The following is a 20,900-nucleotide window of genomic DNA, read 5'->3' as shown; positions in this document are numbered from 1 at the left end:
AACCCTCAACAAAACCTCAGAGAAGTTTGTAGCTCATTTTCTTTCTCTTGAACCCTTTGGCCGATTTAAACATTAATTTCTTTGCTATATTCCTCGGAAACATAATAGTCCATTTCCTTCCCTTTTTGTTATATACAGAGGCAAACAAAGCAAAATTAAAAATATGGTTTTATTCAGAATATCCTGTGGAGGAATTTGTTGACAGACGAGAATATTTACAAACACTCAGATATTGCCTAATCCTTTCTAAACATTGTCTCTTTTTATTAATTGCGATATATCAATTTTGGAAGAATATACAGTACTTATATGGTACCGCAGTTAAACCAGAAACTAAACTCTTGAAGTCGAACCATTGATACACTGAACCAAATGTGTACAAAAGTTTCATGGAAGATTTATTTGTATTGATGAACATGTAACTTGCATTTTTGTTCCATTGTGTTTGATGAATTTCCGCATTAAAATGCTAGTAGTTATTTCGGGAATTTGCAACTATTCTTTCAATAAAGGTCATCGAAAACCTCAATTCTAAGCTCAAACATTTACATAAAAATGATCTTAATAAAGAAAAAGCGGTTGAGGAATAATAAAGACTCCTTCAGAGATATTTCAAATAAATGAAGCAAAGTAGGGCGGCAGAATTTTATTTTGTGGGGCACTAAAATATCTGGTTGAACCCAAGGCCGCCACCAGATATTTTGGTGCCCCGGTAAACTAAAATTTTGCCGCCCTACTTTGCTTCATTTATTTGAATTTTCTCTTAAGGAGTCTTTATTATTTCTCAACCGTTTTCCTTTATGAAGATCATCTTGATGTAAGTGTTTAAGCTTAGAATTAAGGTTTTCGATGACCTTCATTGGGAGAAAATATATACGTGCAAATAATAACTAGCACATATTAATGCAAAAAACACTAAATACAATGAAGAAAAGTAGGGCGGCAAAATTTCAATTTGCCGGGGCACCAAAATATCTGGTTGAACCCAGACATTTTGGTGCCCCGGCAAAATAAAATTTTGCCGCCCTACTTTGCTTTATTGCGTTTAGTTATTTTCGCATTAAAATGTGCTAGTTATTTCTCTCAGGCGTCTGTTCAATTTCATATGAAATCTTTTTTTCAACTCAAAATCAAATTTATCGAAGGACGTTTTTTCGATTTCTTAAAAAACGTTCCATAACTAGTTGAGAGCGTCTATTCATTTTACTACAAAGAGTGGTATTTTCACTTAGAAAACATTTTGTGTCAAAGTCTATGTCATGTTTTATTAACTGACTTTGCGCCCCTACAATTTGGCGCCTCGGCAAAATGTCAGGTATGCCGTTTCTGGCGACGGCCCTAGTTGAGCCAATATAATGCTTTCGTATATGGATTTTTTACTTTATTTAAGTGATGTCACTGTTAGGTAAAATTGAGATCAGGTGTTCTCCTTGTTCTTTCAATGTTTTGAGAACAATTCATGCGAATTGAAAATATATACATCTTGATTGAAATCAAGGTTATGTCATTTCATTATGAGAGAGAAGAAGCAAGAATATTTATTCAGAGAATATTTTTTCCAAATGTTGTCTAAACCTCTAAAAAAATAATATCAACGACTAAAATATTATATCATAAAGAATTATTATCTACAGGCGAAAAATATTTTAGACGATTTCCCAACCATGATTTAAGATCGATAATATTACAACTAACGACCTATTGGAAAAATAACTTCATTCCAAGGGGGCATTCTTCATTGTTGTCTCCAGGAAACGGATGACAACTCCCGTGGGTCCATAATTAAATACTTTTTTATCTGTTTAATTATTCATAATTTTCTCGGTTCTCAGAAGAACCCGAATATAACATGAAGCTCAAGCTCTTTAGGAATAATTAATTTGGTGGTAGAACCTGTTTCGAAGAACAAACTATTAGTGCTTATCGTTATTCAATAATGTTAGGAAACGAATGGTTGTCAATAGATAAGTCATTTTTCAAGCAGACGCTGTTCCAACGGTCGAGTGTATGCGGTATCAAAAACCAGATTTGGTAGATTTGGAGACACATTGGTATTTGTTGATAAGTTTTCTGTCCATAATGAAATATTGCCATTGGAAGAGTATTAGCTTCGGAATTCTAATTCTACCGCTAGAGAAACTATCTCTGCTCTCCAATATTCATGTTGAGTTCGTGGGTTCCAACACTATATAGTTGCGATTCAGAAAAACAAATTACTTGATTTGAAAGAAGTGAAAAAAAGGGAATTCCATATTCGGTGAAATTATTTTTCGTTGTAGTAGGAACTAAGAGATCATACTAAAGGGTGTTTCTTTTAGAGCTATAGAACTTTAAATTGCAATGAAACAACGATGGATTATTCGATTGACATGAATTTTATTTATCCGCAAGATAATCTTGTGGCATTACATTTTAAATATGATTTCTGGCATATGACCGCCACGGCTGGCTCGGATGTAGTCCAATCTGGACGTCAAATTTTCGATGACTTTTTCCAACATTTGTGGCCGTATATCGGCAATAACACGGCGAATGTTGTCTTCCCAATGGTCAAGGGTTTGTGGCTGATCCGCATAGACCAATGACTTTACATAGCCCCACAGAAAGTAGTCTAGTGGTGTTAAATCACAAGATCTTGGAGGCCAATTCACAGGTCCAAAACGTGAAATTAGGCGGTCACCAAACGTGTCTTTCAATAAATCGATTGTGGCACGAGCTGTGTGACATGTTGCGCCGTCTTGATGGAACCACAGCTCCTGGACATCATGGTTGTTCAATTCAGGAATGAAAAAGTTAGTAATCATGGCTCTATACCGATCACCATTGACTGTAACGTTCTGGCCATCATCGTTTTTCAAGAAGTACGGACCAATGATTCCACCATCCCATAAAGCGCACCAAACAGTCAGTTTTTCTGGATGTAACGGTGTTTAGACATACACTTGAGGATTAGCTTCACTCCAAATGCGGCAGTTTTGTTTGTTGACGTAGCCATTCAACCAGAAGTGCGCTTCATCGCTAATGAACGTAGTGCGCGTTACGTATTCCGCACAGAACCATTATTTTCGAAATAAAATTGCACTAGTTGCAAACGTTGTTCAGGCGTGAGTCTATTCATGATGAATTGCCAAACCAAACTGAGAATGAATCACTTGACAGCTGTTAAATCGGTCGGCATCTTGAACAGTAATGCCAACTTAAAGTTATATACCTCGAAAAAAAGCACCCGTTACAAAATTTGCAGCTTTTTTTGAATCGAACATTCTGCCAAATATAACATAAAAACATCTCATCTCAAGAACTACTTTCTTATCTTCAATCAAGCACTTACTAATTCAGAAGCAACATAAAATATCATAATAACCGAATAATACAAGAAAAATGTGAGTGCTCCATTAAAATTTCATTCCTTACGATCATTTTATACGTCCGCCAGTTCTACCATTATCTCCGCATGCAAGAGTCCAAATGATAAATCCAGATCTGACCCTAAAACACCTACACATAAATCATGAGAACCATTAAAATGGGTATACAGCTTACGTGACCGTTTGGTAGCTTTGGTAGCATCGAGGTGGTTGACAGATACCACGGTTTATCTAATGTAGCTCCACGGGCGATCCTGCTACTTTATTAATATTAATATTATTAATGCAGGCCAGTAGTGTTTCACCTGATGGCAGTCAGATGTCTTCTCGTCATTAGTTCTCATGTTGATTAGATACCGGAGTGCTTTGTTGTTCGTTTTTGGCTTTTCTGGGAACTGGATTATGGTAATGGAGTTAGGGAATTTTTTATCGTATGAAGAAGTCGAATACTTGTGAGATTTTCATAACTACTTGACAAGAAGATTACATATTATCTGAAATTCGAGATACCTATATTTTGAAATTTTTCGACCTCCTTTTGACGCATGTTGTTGTTATTTGATATTGCTACGTCGATGAGTATTGCTGTCTTCTGATGTTTATCGACTAGTAATATATCTGGTCTGTTGTGAGGGACTGTTTTATCAGTCAAAACTGCACGATCTCAGTATAGTTTATAGCGTTCGTTTTCCGGGATGGTCTCCGGTTGGTAAGGGTGTTTTTTGTTGAGGTATATAACTTTAAGTTGGCATTTCTGTTCAAGATGGCGACCGATTTAACAGCCGTTAAGTGATTTATTCTCAGTTTGGTTTGGCAATTCATCATGAATAGACTCACGCCTGAACAACGCTTGCAAATAGTGCTGTTTTATTTCGAAAATAATGGTTCTGTGCGGAATACGTATCGCGCACTACGTCCATTTCATTTTGTTTAGTGATGAAGCGCACTTCTGGTTGAAGGGCTACGTCAACAAACAAAACGGCCGCATTTGGAGTGAAGCTAATCCTCAAGTGTATGTCGAAACACCGTTACATCCAGAAAAACTGACTGTTTGGTGCGCTTTATGGGCTGGTGGAATCATTGGTCCGTACACGTGACGTTACAGTCAATGGTGATCGGTATAGAGCCATGATTACTAACTTTTTCATTCCTGAATTGAACAACCATGATGTCCAGGAGCTGTGGTTCCAACAAGACGGCGCAATATGTCACACAGCTGGGCCACAATCGTTTTATTGAAAGACACGTTTGGTGACCGTCTAATTTCACGTTTTGGACCTGTGAATTGGCCTCCAAGATCTTGTGATTTAACACCGCTAGACTACTTTCTGTGGGGCTATGTAAAGTCATTGGTCTATGCGGATAAGCCACAAACCCTTGACCATTTGGAAGACAACATTCGCCGTGTTATTGCCGATATACGACTACAAATGTTGGAAAAAGTCATCGAAAATTGGACGTCAAGATTGGACTACATCCGAGCCAGCCCTGTTGGTCATATGCCAGAAATCATATTTAAAATGTAATGCCACAAGATTATTTTGCAGATAAATGAAATTCATGTCAATCGAAGAATCCATCGTTGTTTTATTGCAATTTAAAGTTCTATAGCTCTAAAAAAACACCCTTTACTTGTAGAATGGCACTTTTTCAGAATGAAATAGTTCTAATATGGTTTCCAATTCTTGGTGTAGTATTTCTCCTACTGCATCGTGTCTTTCTTTATATTCATTTCTTGCGAACCTTTGACATCCTCCCGTGATATGTTGGATTGTCTCATCCTTTATACACTCATATCGGCATCGATCGTCAGTAACAGTTCGATCCTTAATGATATGCTTGCAGTAATTTCTTGTTGAGATTGCTTGATCTTGGATGGCTGAAAGAAAACCTTCCGTTTCTGGATACATCGCACCTGATGCCAGCCAATAGTTAGGCGCTTCAATGTCGACATGATCCTGGTTCACCTCGTTGAAATGTCTTCCATCCAGGAGCCTCTCTATCCATCTTTGCAGTTCACCTTGGTTTGTCTGGTGGTTGTATGAAAATTGCTCCTTGGGAAGTTGTAAAGGTGTTGATTTGTCTGCTTCACACAGTATTTTGTAGACGTCTGATCTACTTTCTTGATCTCTGAAGTATTCCCGTAGGCTTTCTATCTGCCCATTAGTAAGTTCCATGATGTTCATCAGAGCCCTGCCTCCTTTATTTCTTGGCAGTGTAGTCCTCTCAATGCTGCTTTTCGGATGGTGCTTATTTGTTTTTGTCATCAGCGTTATCATTTTGCGTTTCAGGTTTTCGATGTCTGTTTTGCTCCATGGAACTATACCGAATGAGTATGTTAGAATTGTTTTCATAGCTCAAGTGATACAAGCACAGGTTAAACTTTGTATTCTATCGAGGGCACTCCGCGAACAGTATTTGATGATTGAATTCGTGGAATTAAACTGTCTCGTAAGAATAATGAAATCCATCAGACGAGGAAGCCCTTGCGCTGACTTTGTGTGAGAAACGTCTTCAATTACGTTCGCCATATAAGATATTAGCATAAAAACGATGTCTGTATCATATCTCGCGATGTCGCTCTTGAATATGCATGTTTTTCCCATGTTTCCGTTTACCGTATCGAATCCACAAGAGCGACCTGAACGCCACACAATATTAGCATTTATTAACAGTTCATCAACTCCCGGTCTAGAGTGTCGTGGTGCTCGCTATAATTATCTGGTTTGAAAATTGAAAGGCCCGTTTTGGTCATTTCGAAATCGAAAGAAACTGGAAGCTGAGTCGTGACTCCGCCGTCGCTGTCAGTTGTCAGAAATTTAGACGGGACACTTGCGCAAGGTTGCCTAATTAAGTTAATTCGAGACATTCGCCTAGAATTTACAGGACGGTATTAGCCAATCCGGCAAATCGAATTTGATCGACTACAGTAATACACATTTCATGATGTAAAAATTCCCTTTTTTTTTGTTATATTTTAAATTTCTGTTTGTAGATATTCCAAAACGTCGGAAGATAGATCTGACTAAACCTCAGAGTAATAAACATAGATAGGGGGAGAATATGTCATTTTCAGTAAGCAAATTTAGTCCCCAACATGAACTATCAAATTTGACATGAAGCGCGCAGAAATGAAAACATATCAGTGTTACGATATTTCACTCAATTCGCGAGTTTCTCCACAAAGAACGCACTTCTTATGTCTCATAGTGAAGCAACTTTTCATATTAACTCAAAATATATTGAAATAAATACCTAAATATATCAGAAATTCAGAAAACAAACTTCAAGCGCGCCAAACGACGTGAAACAACCGATGACACAAGAAGAGCAAAAGTTGCCAAACCTTGGATTTCGGCAGGTAGATACAGAAAATAAAAAATATTCTGCTCATTATAAATTCGACAATTAGGACAAATATCGGATTCCAAATATTCAAATTTGCATATTAGTTCGGGAATCACTCAAATGAATATATTTCATTCAATATAATATACATTCATAACGATTTAGTAAAATTGCAGATTTGAAAATATATCACAATCCGACAACGTAATCTAACTATGTTGGGGATATGTAAAAATTGCGTATACTCTCTCTATTTATGTTTATTACCCTATGGTAAGGACTCAATCACCAATTATACGAATTTCAAGGGAAATGAACTAGATATTCATCGAAAAATCATCTTCAGTGTAGAGGTCCATTTTAATTCTGGAGGCTACGTTAATGAGCAGAATTGTCGCATTTGGAACTCCGAAAATCCAAAAATGATTGTTGAGAAACCTCTCCATCCTCAACGTGTCACGAGTAACGCAGTTTTTGGGCTCTTGGATGTAACCTTATACTTATTCGAAAATGAAGTTGATGCAACTGTTATCTGTGAAAGGAATGCGCTATCGAGCTATCATTAATGATTTTCATGGCCGGAATTGAAAGATATTGCTGCGGAAGACGTTTACTCTCAACACAATTAATTGGCCACCGATATTTTGAGATTTAACACCCTTAGACTTCTTTTGTGGCCACGTGAAAAATAAGGTCTATGTATATGCCAAAACAGTTTCTGTCGATATCTAGGCATTTAGTCCAGAGCACGACGTACGAAATCTCTAGATTATGATAATTTCTCAAGATCCGACCGCACAGAAATCCCATTTGATCCAACACCCACCCTTATTTGTTGGTCAAACGACCCGAAAGCAATTCATTAATTCCTGATTCCCCCGAAAAGCGGTATAATGAGCCGTATCGCAAGAAACTGAAAGCTTCCTGAATAGAAAACATAAGAAAACGGGAGATCACATCCTTCCGTTTTGTGATGCAGCCGAGTCAGCATCCCACCCTCGCCCAGTTGTAATGGAGATTGGGAGATGAGATTGAAGCTTCCTGCAAAATAACATCCAGTTTCAAGTATCTGGAGCTGTTTATCTCGAGAAGGGATACGCCAAGGGACACTGGAATTAATTGGAAGGAAGACGTGGTCTCCAAGCGTTGCATTATTCTTCAATCGATACACACTTGAACAAAGAATCAATTTTCCATTTTGAATTATGCAGGCTGAAGCATTGAAAATATAACAAAATTCTTGGAAGAAGACCAAATAAATAGAACCCTTTTTCTCTTTTCTAAAATTATTATTCGATACAACTGTTTTAAGTCGATAGAAGTCAGATCGAGGAAAGTAATGATCTTTCATTTCAGTGTTTGTAATGTTCAAATTTTCAGTTCAAAGTGGTCCCTAACTAAGGAAAAAATTGAAAATAACACGAATTATTTATTGTTTTTATCAAATTTTTTCGTTTCCCCAAGTGAATAGCATTGATGTGTATCACGTATTACTATTTACATGGAATGTCATTTAGTATGAAGAATGTGAGATACTTGTATGCTAATTCTCTAAAAAAAAATGAAAGAATCCGAATTTCTACAAGCGCGCCAAGTTCCTGAATTGACGTTAGTGCTTTCCTTATTTTTTGGGAGATCTAGATTACTTTGCATAATTTATAAATCGTTTAGCATGACCTTTCAGCTCAATAATGCATTCATTCATAAGACTAGGTATTCAAAGAATTAGGGAAATCATTCTTCAAAAAACTCATGGAAATCCAAGGATTTAAAGGCATCATATTCCTTATTAAAAAATTGTTTAGTCAGATCCATCGAGTAATAAGCATATATGTATAGAGGAAGTACAAGCAATTTTTACATGTCCCCAACATGGTTAGATTACGTTGTCAGATTGTGATATATTTTCAAGTCCACAATTTTACTATATCGTTATGAATGTATATTATATTGAATGAAATATATTTATTTGATTGATTCCCGAGTAAATATGCAACTTTGAATATTTGGAATCCGATATTTTTCCTAATTATCGAATTCTTAATAAGCAGAATATTTATTATCTTCTGTATTTACCTGCTGAAATCAAAGGTTCGGCAACTTTTGCTCTCCTAGTGTCATCGGTTGTTTCACGTCGTTTGGTGCGCTTGAAGTTTATTTTTTGAATTTCTGATATATTTAGGTATTTATTTCAATATATTTGGAGTTAATTTGAAACGTTGATTCAATATGGGACATAAGAAGTGCGTTCTTTGTGGAGAAACTTGCGAATTGAGTGGAATAACGTATCACTGATATCTTTTCATTGCCGCGCGTTTCATGTCAATTTTGATAGTTCATGTTGGGGACATAATTTGCTTACTGAAAATGACACATGCTCCCTATATCTATTACCCTGAGATTCAGTCATTCTGACAAGCCGAAAACTGAAAATTTCAAAGAGAAATCCATTGCAAACACAATTGTTCCGAAAATACACGAATTGAGATAGCTTTAATTAAATTAACGGAAGTGCATTATGTTTTTGTGATGGATTATAAGATTTCATTCAACAAATAGAATTGCCTTTCGCAACTTATAAAATATTCTCTCAGAAAATCCGCATTGTCTTCTAATGTAGGTAAGAAATATTGATCTTTTTGAAACATCAAATGATGTTTCGCATCGAATCCATCTGAAACAAATGAAAATCTTATCTCCAACCCAAAGATATTCCCTCTGTGTCTAATTGATTTTCTCATTACGATATCAAATTTGTTCCGGCATTTTCACTCCTGCAAAACGTAGACCGAAATAATATTATTTCCGATGATGAATAGGTTTATTCCAGACATCCAATCATTTGAAAAACAATAAGTCATCCTGTTGAATGCCTGCTATTGTTTCTTGTTGCCACTCTTTCGCACACTGTTTGAATAATAATCAAAGTCTATATTTCGTTTCGGATCGCAAACAATTACAATGGATAGAGATTTAATAACTTCTGGCGGAGGATCTCAAGTAATAATTGCACTGGCGAAGAAAATTTGCCATTGGACTGTTCATACCATTACAAGACCAATGGAATTCTGTGCTAATCCCTTCTAATGGAATACTCTATGCTCCAAGTATTCGATTAATATCCGGTACTTATAATGAGTTTCATCAAGACGACCATTTTTCAAAGTTGCATCCGTCTAATTTCATATTCGAATATTTTTCATCTTTATATTAATATATTAGTACTTACAGTGCTGAAACACCTTTCCAATAACACCGTGAACGTAATAGATTATTATACTTGCTCCATCTACCGGAATTTCCTGAAATAACAGTAATACAGAAAACTTTTCATATGCAATTTTTTCGGACAATCTGTTTTCTTGATTACAGAATGAGATTCACTCCAAATATAGGCAAATTTCTTTTTATTTCCTGGATTCACTCAGAAATCATATACGACTTTATTCAGCGGCTCGAAATGTTGTTTTTTATAGAAAATTTTTCACGGTAGATCTTATTTTCTTCTTCTACATCTGAATGAGCTACATGTTTTCCATGGTGTTTCCGGTTACGGTTTTTCATGCGCCACTGATTTTCATACATAATTCATTCTTGCCTCTTTAAGATTAAACATGTGGATGTATGGACTGAAAAGTTGTAGCAATTATAACAAGTGAAATGCAGCTTTAAGAGGCAGATCAAAAAAACCGAAACTTTCAACCTTCATCCTATATGAAAAAATTTCGTCACGCAAAGAGAAAAAAAATTTTCGAATGCGTTAATAATTTTGTCTCTATTTCAGTATCGTAATGAGTTAATCAAAGTTCTAAAAACAGTGCTGTAATGAACTCATTACAGCATTGTTTTCAGTTATATTTTTTGTTTTGTGGTTGTCTAAACTGACTTTCAATCCTATCAAAATTCAACACACGTCAATTGTCAATGTAATATAATTTGGATTTAGTGAAATGATTGACGAAATTATTCTCAATTCTGTTGATGTTAATTAAATCAATTTCGTCAGACATAATTCACGAATTCAATGCGTAATTATAAATCATTTTGAAATTCGAAACGTACGATTCAAATTCAAATTCCGTGATCTGTCAATTTTCGTAACAGTCACTCCAACTGCCAAGATATAATATAAATGTCACTAGGATGTATAATGTGAATTTTTCATTGAATTTCGACAATATTTCACAAAACTTGACTGAAATAAAGAAAATAACTTCTAATACTCTTGCAGAAGGCAATTAAAACACTCATGCATTCGTGTTGGAATAGGAGCCCATTCTGCAACTCGTTTTAGAATATACTATATATATTTAAATTCAATTCATTTTATCTATGAATGGTCTCTCTAAGATTTGATCTCATTTTTCGATTATTTTTACGTTAGATAGTTATGCATGAAATAATTCTTCATTTGACTTCAATAATGTATTCAATGACTTCATTACTGGATATAATTCAGTCGCCGATGAGTCTAATATAATCGATACGATCTGAACGGTAGCGAGGCATATTTTTAAAGGTTGCCTGGTCTTCACAGCCATACCAAACCGAGGTGTGTTTCTGATGGGTTAAATGGTCATCGGTCAATTTCATCTGAGAAATCGTTAAAAATAATTTATCTGCACAGTAGCTCCAATAGGAGAAATGACTTCTTATTAAGAGAGGCACCGAAAGGGTTGTGATTTATACTGATTGGAAAATAGCCTTCTACCCTCGGGCCCAGTTGAACGAATCCTTCTAATTGACTGATTTCGTAACTGCACTTTTTCGATTATGAACACCCGGTGAAGGATGAGAGGAAATAGAAAAGCCCACGGTTTGACGCAACGGTATATTTGTGATCTGAAAAACCGGAATGCTTCGGTAGTTGCTGCCATAAAAATGAGGTAATGGACATTAAAAATTCAATTATTTTCTCCGCTCTGGAAATATCATCGAAAAAAATTCGTTTGAAGGATTTCAGTTTTTTCCCAGTTTTACTATTAGGTGCTCTTCTTGTAGTTATGGTTATTACCATTATTCAAATCCATAAAGACATTGTGGATAGTTTTATGTAATGAACGCCGCAATAAAATAAAAATAAAAATCTTCTACTGTTCCGCTTATAAAACATGAATTGAGATTGCGTTGCATAAAAACTAATTTCATATATCTTTTTTGACTGCCTTGGTTATCTTCTCACTTCATAAAATTAATGAACAAAAGTCGTTTGCAATTCAAATATGTTCAATGTCCTTTCATTTACACGAATAATTCAGCAAAGATTGAAATTGTTTGTTGATTATTTGCGTTTTTTTTCTTGATACAGCTGTCATAAAATAGATCCAATTTTACAGTTCTTTGATGAACCTTCTATTTAATGATTGGAAAACCATCTCTGTATTTGGGTGAACGAATCAAAACCAAAATTATTGAAATCGGTTGAGCCATTTTCGAGTTTTTGTGATACAAACGCACGACAATTGATTCCTATGTATATAGATGTTTCAACAATATAAAGGACCTCAAACAGAAAGGTACGTAATCTGATACCGATTAAAGTATCGAAAACTGGAACACAATAACTCAATAGGTACAAATCGGCGAACATCCTTCAGAACTCAAGTACCTTTTACTTTTTTCGGCATTTGTCGCAAACCAACCGAGGTAATACAAGAACTGAACGCCCAATTTCCTTGCATAAACGTTTTAAAATCCAACCCTCGACGCAGTCACACAAGGCCCTCAACTGTATCAATAGCCAAGTACAAGAGGTAATATACATCCCGGTCTAAACACCCCATGATTCTTTTGTTAGGATAAAGTATCATTTCAGTGCCACTGTGTATATATTGTCATCACTTCAGTAGGACGCTTTAATAATAGGGCGGCAATGGTTTGAGGAAATGAACGAAGAAATGCGATAAGAATAGGGAAAATACAGATTTATCTCGGATCGATTATTTCCGAGATGTCCCATCAGTTAATCTTTGTCTAGTTGCGGAACAAACTGAAACTGCAATCTGAAATTTCATCGATATAATGATAGGTTGTGTATATATACAGACCTAACTTGAATACCAAATGAATTTCACTGTTGTTTTGATGGACCTCCAACTCCAAAATAAATCATTCTCTCAATTCTTACAACATTTTTAGGCTATTTTTGATAACTAGCTCCAAAAAAAAATCTTTCTCATTTCATTATCTATTGAATAAAAACAATATTGGTCCTAGAAGACTCCCTTGTGGAACTCCTTAATTGAATAAATAATGTTTTTCCTGTCTAACTAATACATGAATCGTTCAGAATTGATGCATTTCCATTTGAAGAAAGATAATGTAAAGATGTCTGACGTAAATTATTACAACTTCATAACGAATTTATCATTTCAGGTAAACAGGCCGTTGACCATGAAGAAAGAAGGGATCCAGACTAGGAATAGGAAGTTATCGTCGAAAAGTAAAAAGAAGAAAAGCGGAGGTTCCTGCCTATCCTTAGGAAGCATGATGGGAGACAAATCAGGCTTTGGAGGTGGAGGCTTTGGTGGGGGAATGTCAGGCAGTCACCATCACCTGAATGCAGCCCTACACCCTCACCACGCCATGAGCCAGTGGTACCACCATAGCACGCACCCGCAAAGCTTCGTTTCAGGACCTCCACCACCAGCACCTCCTCCAACAGCATCTTATCATCATCATATGAGTTCTCTATCGGCAGCAGGATTAGGATTGACGTCGAATGGGATGGTGAGTACTCAAAAATTCATGTATTATTATTAGGAAGACGCTGATGAACGGTAGAAATCGGAAGTTTGAGGAATTGTGGCTTTTTTGTTTGCCAAATATCCTAAAAATAATTATAAAATTATTCCATAATGAAAATTGTGCTTTCATTGAAGCTTAGTTTGATTCTTATCTCAAACTAAGATCTAAGATAAAGATGTTTGGACAAGAGATTAGTCATTCCAAACTTATAGACTGAGGATTATCTCCTAATTAGACTTTAACCACAATGTTCGTTATTTTCCTATTTTGATCCGAAATTGGTCTGAAACTACTCAATGAAGACGAATCCGTCCATAAGAGGGAACACCACCACGTGGCTGGACACTTCAAAACGAAATTAGAGAATATTTCTTTTTACAAATCACCGATTTTTATGGGGGTTTTCGTATAATTCTTCAAAACAATAACCTACATTTTAATATTTCAATATTTTTGATTTGCGAATTAAAAAAAAATAATCTTGATAACTTTTCGTTTTCCGCAGAAGAATTGATGATATGGTATCCATACAAAGCACTGTTATAAATATTCCTAAAAAATCCTACAAAAAATTATTACTAACGAGGAAAAACTTTTCTCTCTCCTTATCTGGGCAAATATTGACAGATCAAGTGAATGTCAAATTGTGGTATTCCCACCCATTAAGTTTGTAAATAGGCAGAAACAGAGTAGGAGTTCCGTTGATATAAAAGTTTAAAATTTTGTGGGATATTTCAAAACTACAGATTCAATCGATATAAAAAATTGCATTTGGGAGTAGAATGGCAATTTTAAGCCTCTCGTAAATTTGATCAATAAAAATTGGTTGATGCCTGAATTTAATTATACTAGCATAATATTTGGTACTAACAGACAATTTTTCAATTCCGGAAAAAGTACCTCCTCGAGCGGCTCTTGAATCCGCAACGTCCGTCATCATCACTAGTCAAGCGCACTCACTGAGCTGCCGGGGAAGTTGAAAGAACTTTTTCCAAAATTAAAAAATTGTCTGTTAACCAGCAAATATTATGCTTTCTTTTAAAATTAAACTTTGATAGCTTAACAAGAATCCTTGAAAATTCTAGAAGAATAACGAAAAAGAAAGTAAGCAAAAATTAGGGAAAAAAACAACATTTGTGTGATTACAAATAGAAAATTCAAGAGGAATATTGAAAATGAAAAATCTAATATTTCGGTAATAACCTAAAATTTCAATAAGTAACTTCATTGCTCCAGAAATTTTTTTTTTCGGAAATGTAGGGTATTAACTTCTAAACTATGTTAATACCTACTGATTGAATTTCTCATTTCCGGGACAACCTCCAATTTTCTGGATCATTCTTTCAACCCACAATTTCTTTGTTTATTTACAACGAGCATTATGTTCGACATTGAATATCAAACATAATTTTGGTAGCATTCATTCTTGAAAAAGATCTGAATTGAGATTAAAATATATCTCACGGGTCCCTTATAATTTACGACCACACCAAAATAATAACACAACATGGAATTAAAATCTTTTCATCCGTTTTAACGTTCCAGAATCGCAAGTGGAACTTTTCCGCAGTTTACAGACCATAAAGGAAAAAGGAAGATTTTATCGCCATTGTGGTTAATGTGTAATAAGACTAGATATTTAAATATATTATTAACTGAACGCATTATATGCAAATGAATCTTTCATATATTAAGATCTTTTGGACAGTAGACTTGCATTTGATATTAATTACTCAGTGTGATGCCCTAATGACTACAATGATTTTCTTTTGTTTCAGACTGGCTGGAGATCAGACTACACGTGATAAAGTGACCAAAAAAGTGTATAAAATGTACATAGTTGATATAACTCGTAGGTATTAACGATTTTCACTGTTCATTGATAATTTTCTGCATATTAAAATGAATTGAATCTAAAGAAATATAAAAAAATCACATCAGCGTTTCATACATTTTAAAACTTTCGATTATTGTGATGTTCAAAAATTTGAAAACTTTAAGTGTATAAAAATCTTTTGTTCGATATAATTTCAATATCCACAATATCTGCAATTTCTTTGGAAATTTCAATATTGGAGTTATACAAAGGATATTAAATTTTTTTTCGAAAAAAGTATTATTGCAAGAGGTGTGCAAAATTCAAAGCTGATGAGTTATTGATTATTAATATTTTTTCAATATATAATGTATCTCTGGCTGAAACTGTGATATGTACAACCTCTATATAATTGTACAAGTATATAGAAAAATAGTAGTTATTAAATTCAACAACAATGTGGCCACCGATCTATTTTACTATGCAGATGATATCAAGACCAGTGGAAATCATGTTTCATATAATGTAAAAAATATTATGATCGTGATTGATAGAACTGATATGCAAATTTTGAGTGTTAATTGGATAAAATTTCAAGAATTTGCGATCAGGTTTATATATTATAAATATAAGTACAAAACAATTGTAATCTATTGTAAATAGATGTTATTAAATTAGAAAAATTTTTTTAACTCGTGTATAATTTCCAAAATGTGCAATTTTCACTTTGTAACTATTTGAAATTATAACTTATATTGATTCACTGGCACTCAAAGAATTGATGACCTATAATATGACGGTGCCCTCTAAATTATATAGACGACCTCTTTTTATATCAAAACTCAACTGAAGCGGCAATTTCAGCCGTACATAATATTCTCCCAAAGAATTTCATTAGTATTTCCATCTGTTTATAAAAAATATGAATAAATAAAAAAAATTGTTTGGAATTGATGAATTATGATTTCAATAGAAGTACAAATTTGAAGTAAGTTTTACTCAATTCTTTATTTATTGCTTAATAATAGGGCATTAAATAATTCGCCATTACATAATGCGAAATTTCCATGGTTGAATTCCACGATACAACCATGGAAAATTCGTGTTGAACTTTGAATCAATTGTATGATTTACCTACAACAAATAATGTAATTAAATATATTGTATCCGTATAAGTAAATGAACTGTAAATATCGATGTATATGTGTGAAAAAAGTATTTAATTGAATTAACCACAGTATTTTATTACTTCCGACCTTATAAAAATAATAATTTATTCCTCCTTTAAGACATCATACGAATGTATAGGAATTGTCAATGAAGAAAAAAATAACATATTGAAAATATAAAGAGAACACAGCTGGTAAGAGTGAGTACTACAAAAAAAGTCTCACATGATAGAATTAGCAAATAACTCTTGAATACTGTAAAAGCAATTTTCAATCAATATTGATATTACTTCCTTCTTAAATTGTTTTTCACCAATTCCCTAAAAATGTTTAGGCAAGTGAATTCCTGTGAAGGTAGGTGATGACTTATACTTCTTAGTATTATGCTTGGGAATACATAAAATATCCTCATGCCTAGTATTGTAGCTATGAAAATCTGTACATGTTTCAAGTATTTTCAAAGTACATGAATTAGACAATTGAACATGAAGAACTAGAAGGAGAAGAAAAAAAAATAAATCAGTCTTCAAACTCTAAAAAACTGAAAAATAGTGGACAAAATTAAAATACAGATACCTATATTTAAAAGCAAGACATCTAAAATAAAACTATAAAGTACACAAAAGCCATCTAAGTTATAGGTATGGACTATATCTATAGCAATTAGTCAAAATTTGAATTGAAAAATTTCTTTAACATTATAAAGCGCCTTATCCATTAACAGAGATTTAATTTAATCCTTAAAATGACTAAGTGGTCGGGATTTTCAGGTCACAGGCAAAGTATTATAAAACTCCAGAAAAATAAAAGGCCAGATGGGTCCATTCTGCGATCTGCTCAGTCTGTAATACGTATATTACGTATATTTCTGGTGTTGTGACCGTGAATATCTCCCCCTATTGTCTCTTCCCAATCTTTGAATGAGAATATAGCAGAACCTCCAGAATTAAGACACCAGGCCAAGTGAGAAACCTCAGACTAGGGAAAGATCTCATATCAATAGATGTTATAGTTTTTGAGAAAATATAACAATAAGATTTGCCGATACCTATGGCCTCTTAGCATTTCTTAATGAAAATAATAAGCTAAAAGTGTTGAATTAAGCGAAATATACTAACTGACGAAGAAAATGCAAGCCCCAATAGGAGCTGTTCAAATTTAAATTTTTTTTTGGTAAAACATATATAGTATAGCAACGAGTAAATAATTGAAATTTGGAGAAAAAAACGAAGCGTTCACACATTTTTTTTATGAATTTGTTAATAAGATGTTTGTCCACCGCGATTATGTATATACTCCCCAACACGTCTCGGCATTGATGCAATATGATGGTCTATTTCTTCTTGAGGGATATTATCCCAAACTACCTGTAGGTACTTCATGTCTTAGAGCTGCCAAAGTCCATGGTAAATTTCCAAGCCTTCTTCCCATGATGTCCCAAACAAACTCTATGAGCGAAAGATCGGGGGATCTGGGCGGCCATGTCAAAATATTCACATGGATCGCTTTGAAAAAGTTTAAACTAACTCTGGTAACATGAGGTCGGGCACTATCTTGCTGAAATATTAGATTCCCGAGCCGTTTAAGGTAAAGAAGAACATATGGCTCCACTTCTTCTTGAAGGTAAGGCAGCGCTGTCATGTCACCTCGAATAAAAACTAAAGGTGACCTACTTGCATGTGCTATAGTACCCCATACCATAACGCCTACTGTCAGGTGAACATGACGCTCAACATCAAAATGAGGTTCACGTCCTTCTCCCCGACGTCGTCTAACCATTCTTCGGTCATCATGTGCGCCCAAGGAGAATCGAGATTCATCAGAAGAGATGACCTGATGCCATTCCACATTCCAATGTTGACGTTCTCTGCACCACTGTAATCGTTGCCGGCGATGCTCAACCGTCAGAGGTAGCACAAGATGGAGTCGATAATGCTGCAGTCCAAAATACATTATCCGGCGGTAAACCGTTCGGACAGTCATTGGATGGCCTTGTTCTCCTATCCACTCATCAGCCAAAGATCAACTTGTCGCAAATCGGTCTCTAATGGCCATAAGTCTTAGACGTCGATCTTGAACTCCATTTGTGGCCTTCGACATCTGGTGCCTACGCTTCTTCGATTTTGGGCATTATCGAACCACACTTGACAACATCTCATAACAGTAGTTGGATTTCTGTTCGTACGGTTAGCGATTTCTCGAAATAACAACCCCGTCTTCCGTAGACCAATAATTCGACCTCTTTCAAATTCAATTAGCTGGCGATAAATTCCGCGCACACGTGCTCTAGGCATATTAACAACAACTCGAATTTGAATTTTCTCGAACAGCTGGTTTGCTGTAAAATTTGCAAAAAACGACTACAATATTTGAGTAACAAAAATTGTTCACATGAAACAACCTTCGCGATTTTTTCTCCGAATTAAATCATTTACCCCTTGCTATACTATCTATATTTTACTAAAAAATCAAAATTATGACAGCTCCTTCTGGGTTTTGTTGTTTCGTTCTCAGTTATTTATAATTCACCGTGATAACAAAAAAAAAGAAAAATTTTGATATAAAATATGACAACCACGAATTTCCAGCTTATTTCTTCATACCCGAGGTCATAAGCTGATCTCAGAATATATTCCAAGATAATAAAAGTAACGGAGACAACTGTATCAGGTGCTCCAGAAATCACAAAACTTACATTTCCGCCCAAAGTAACGAATTTAAATAACCAAGAGATTTCCTCATTTGGCTCGCCTACGCTTCGACCTCCTGCATTCTTCCAAACCAACTGCACCAGTATACCGAAAGTACTTTTCATCAGCCTAATAAACTCACCTCTCTTTGTATAATTAAAGAGACCGAATTGCCAAAGACACAAAATCTTGCAAAAATCGACTACAATATTCAAGCAACAAAAATTGTTCACATGAAAAAATCTTCACGATTTTTTTCCCTAAATTCAATTATTTACTCCTTGCTATACTACCTATGTTTTACCAAAAATAATTTAGAATTTAAACAGCTCCTTCTAGGTGTTATAGTTTCTCTGTCAGTTAGTATAATATAATTTACTGTGATAACAAAAAAAAGAGAGATTTCCATATAAAACATGACAATTATTTCTTCAAACCTGAGATCAAAAGTTGATCTCAGAATATCTTCCAAAGCAATAAAAGTAACGGGTACAACTGTATCAGGTGCTCCAAAAATCACAAACTTACATTTCCGCCCAAAGTAACGAATTTAAGTAACCAAGAGATTTCCTCATTTGGCTCGCCTACGCTTCGACCTCCTGCATTCTTCCAAACCAACTGCACCAGTATACCGAAAGTACTTTTCATCAGCCTAATAAACTCACCTCTCTTTGTATAATTAAAGAGACCGAATTGCCAAAGACACAAAATCTTGCAAAAATCGACTACAATATTCAAGCAAAAAAAATTGTTCACATGAAAAAATCTTCACGATTTTTTTCTCTAAATTCAATTATTTACTCCTTGCTATACTACCTATGTTTTACCAAAAATAATTTAGAATTTAAACAGCTCCTTCTAGGTGTTATAGTTTCTCTGTCAGTTAGTATAATATAATTTACTGTGATAACAAAAAAAAGAGAGATTTCCATATAAAACATGACAATTATTTCTTCAAACCTGAGATCAAAAGTTGATCTCAGAATATCTTCCAAAGCAATAAAAGTAACGGAGACAACTGTATCAGGTGCTCCAAAAATCACAAAACTTACATTTCCGCCCAAAGTAACGAATTTAAGTAACCAAGAGATTTCCTCATTTGGCTCGCCTACGCTTCGACCTCCTGCATTCTTCCAAACCAACTGCACCAGTATACCGAAAGTACTTTTCATCAGCCTAATAAACTCACCTCTCTTTGTATAATTAAAGAGACCGAATTGCCAAAGACACAAGGCCAGGCAAGCGGCGCAAGGGCCCGGTGTTCTTTTATGAGCAGGTGGAGCAAAAACCATTCTGGTCCCCATGTGGAATATTTTAAATATAATTTTGATGGAAATTTCAATGAAGACGTAATACCGCGTTTTTTTGACGGGCGTAGAAGACAACGATCGAAAAGTCACTCATTGTATCGATTTATAAGAGTGCGTGAAATTGGTAATTGGTTTATCTGTTGGGGTGGGACACCTTCGATATTGGCTATTAGATTATGATGGATGGGAGTTTTTGTTAGGAAATGAGATATAGAAAACTGAGAATTCTATAAAATGCTATAGAATTCAACAATAAATCTTTTAGGGTGAGAGAAAGTTTTTGCTTAACAGTCTAACTGAATGAAATTCACAATCTCTCTATCTGATATATATGGTTAATGATTCAACTAAAACATCATTTCGATGTTCCACATTGTTGACTTAGTTCTTTGTTGTCTTAGAGTTCTCACAGCTACAGTAAAAATTGGTGCATCAGAATTTTTAACAATAAA

General features: G+C 34.8%; 1 protein-coding gene across 3 annotated transcripts in view; it reads left to right on the top strand.

Moving 5' to 3' along the window:
* Window positions 1–16,511, top strand: part of LOC123680443 (GATA-binding factor C-like) — a 102,175-nt gene extending 85,664 nt beyond the window's left edge. For all 3 annotated transcript variants that reach the window (XM_045618345.1, XM_045618344.1, XM_045618343.1), the window contains exons 6-7: window positions 13,092–13,445; window positions 15,242–16,511. In XM_045618345.1, coding sequence (XP_045474301.1) covers window positions 13,092–13,445; window positions 15,242–15,268 — 381 coding nt within the window. In that variant the 3' untranslated portion in view covers window positions 15,269–16,511. The remainder of the gene's footprint in view (window positions 1–13,091; window positions 13,446–15,241) is intronic.
* The last annotated feature ends 4,389 nt before the right edge of the window (window positions 16,512–20,900 follow it).

The sequence above is a fragment of the Harmonia axyridis genome, chromosome 5, assembly GCF_914767665.1.
Source record: "Harmonia axyridis chromosome 5, icHarAxyr1.1, whole genome shotgun sequence".
In the NCBI taxonomy this organism is placed as follows: Eukaryota; Metazoa; Arthropoda; class Insecta; order Coleoptera; family Coccinellidae; genus Harmonia; species Harmonia axyridis.
Note: the sequence above shows the minus strand (reverse complement) of the source record. Positions and strands in the feature narration are given on the sequence as shown.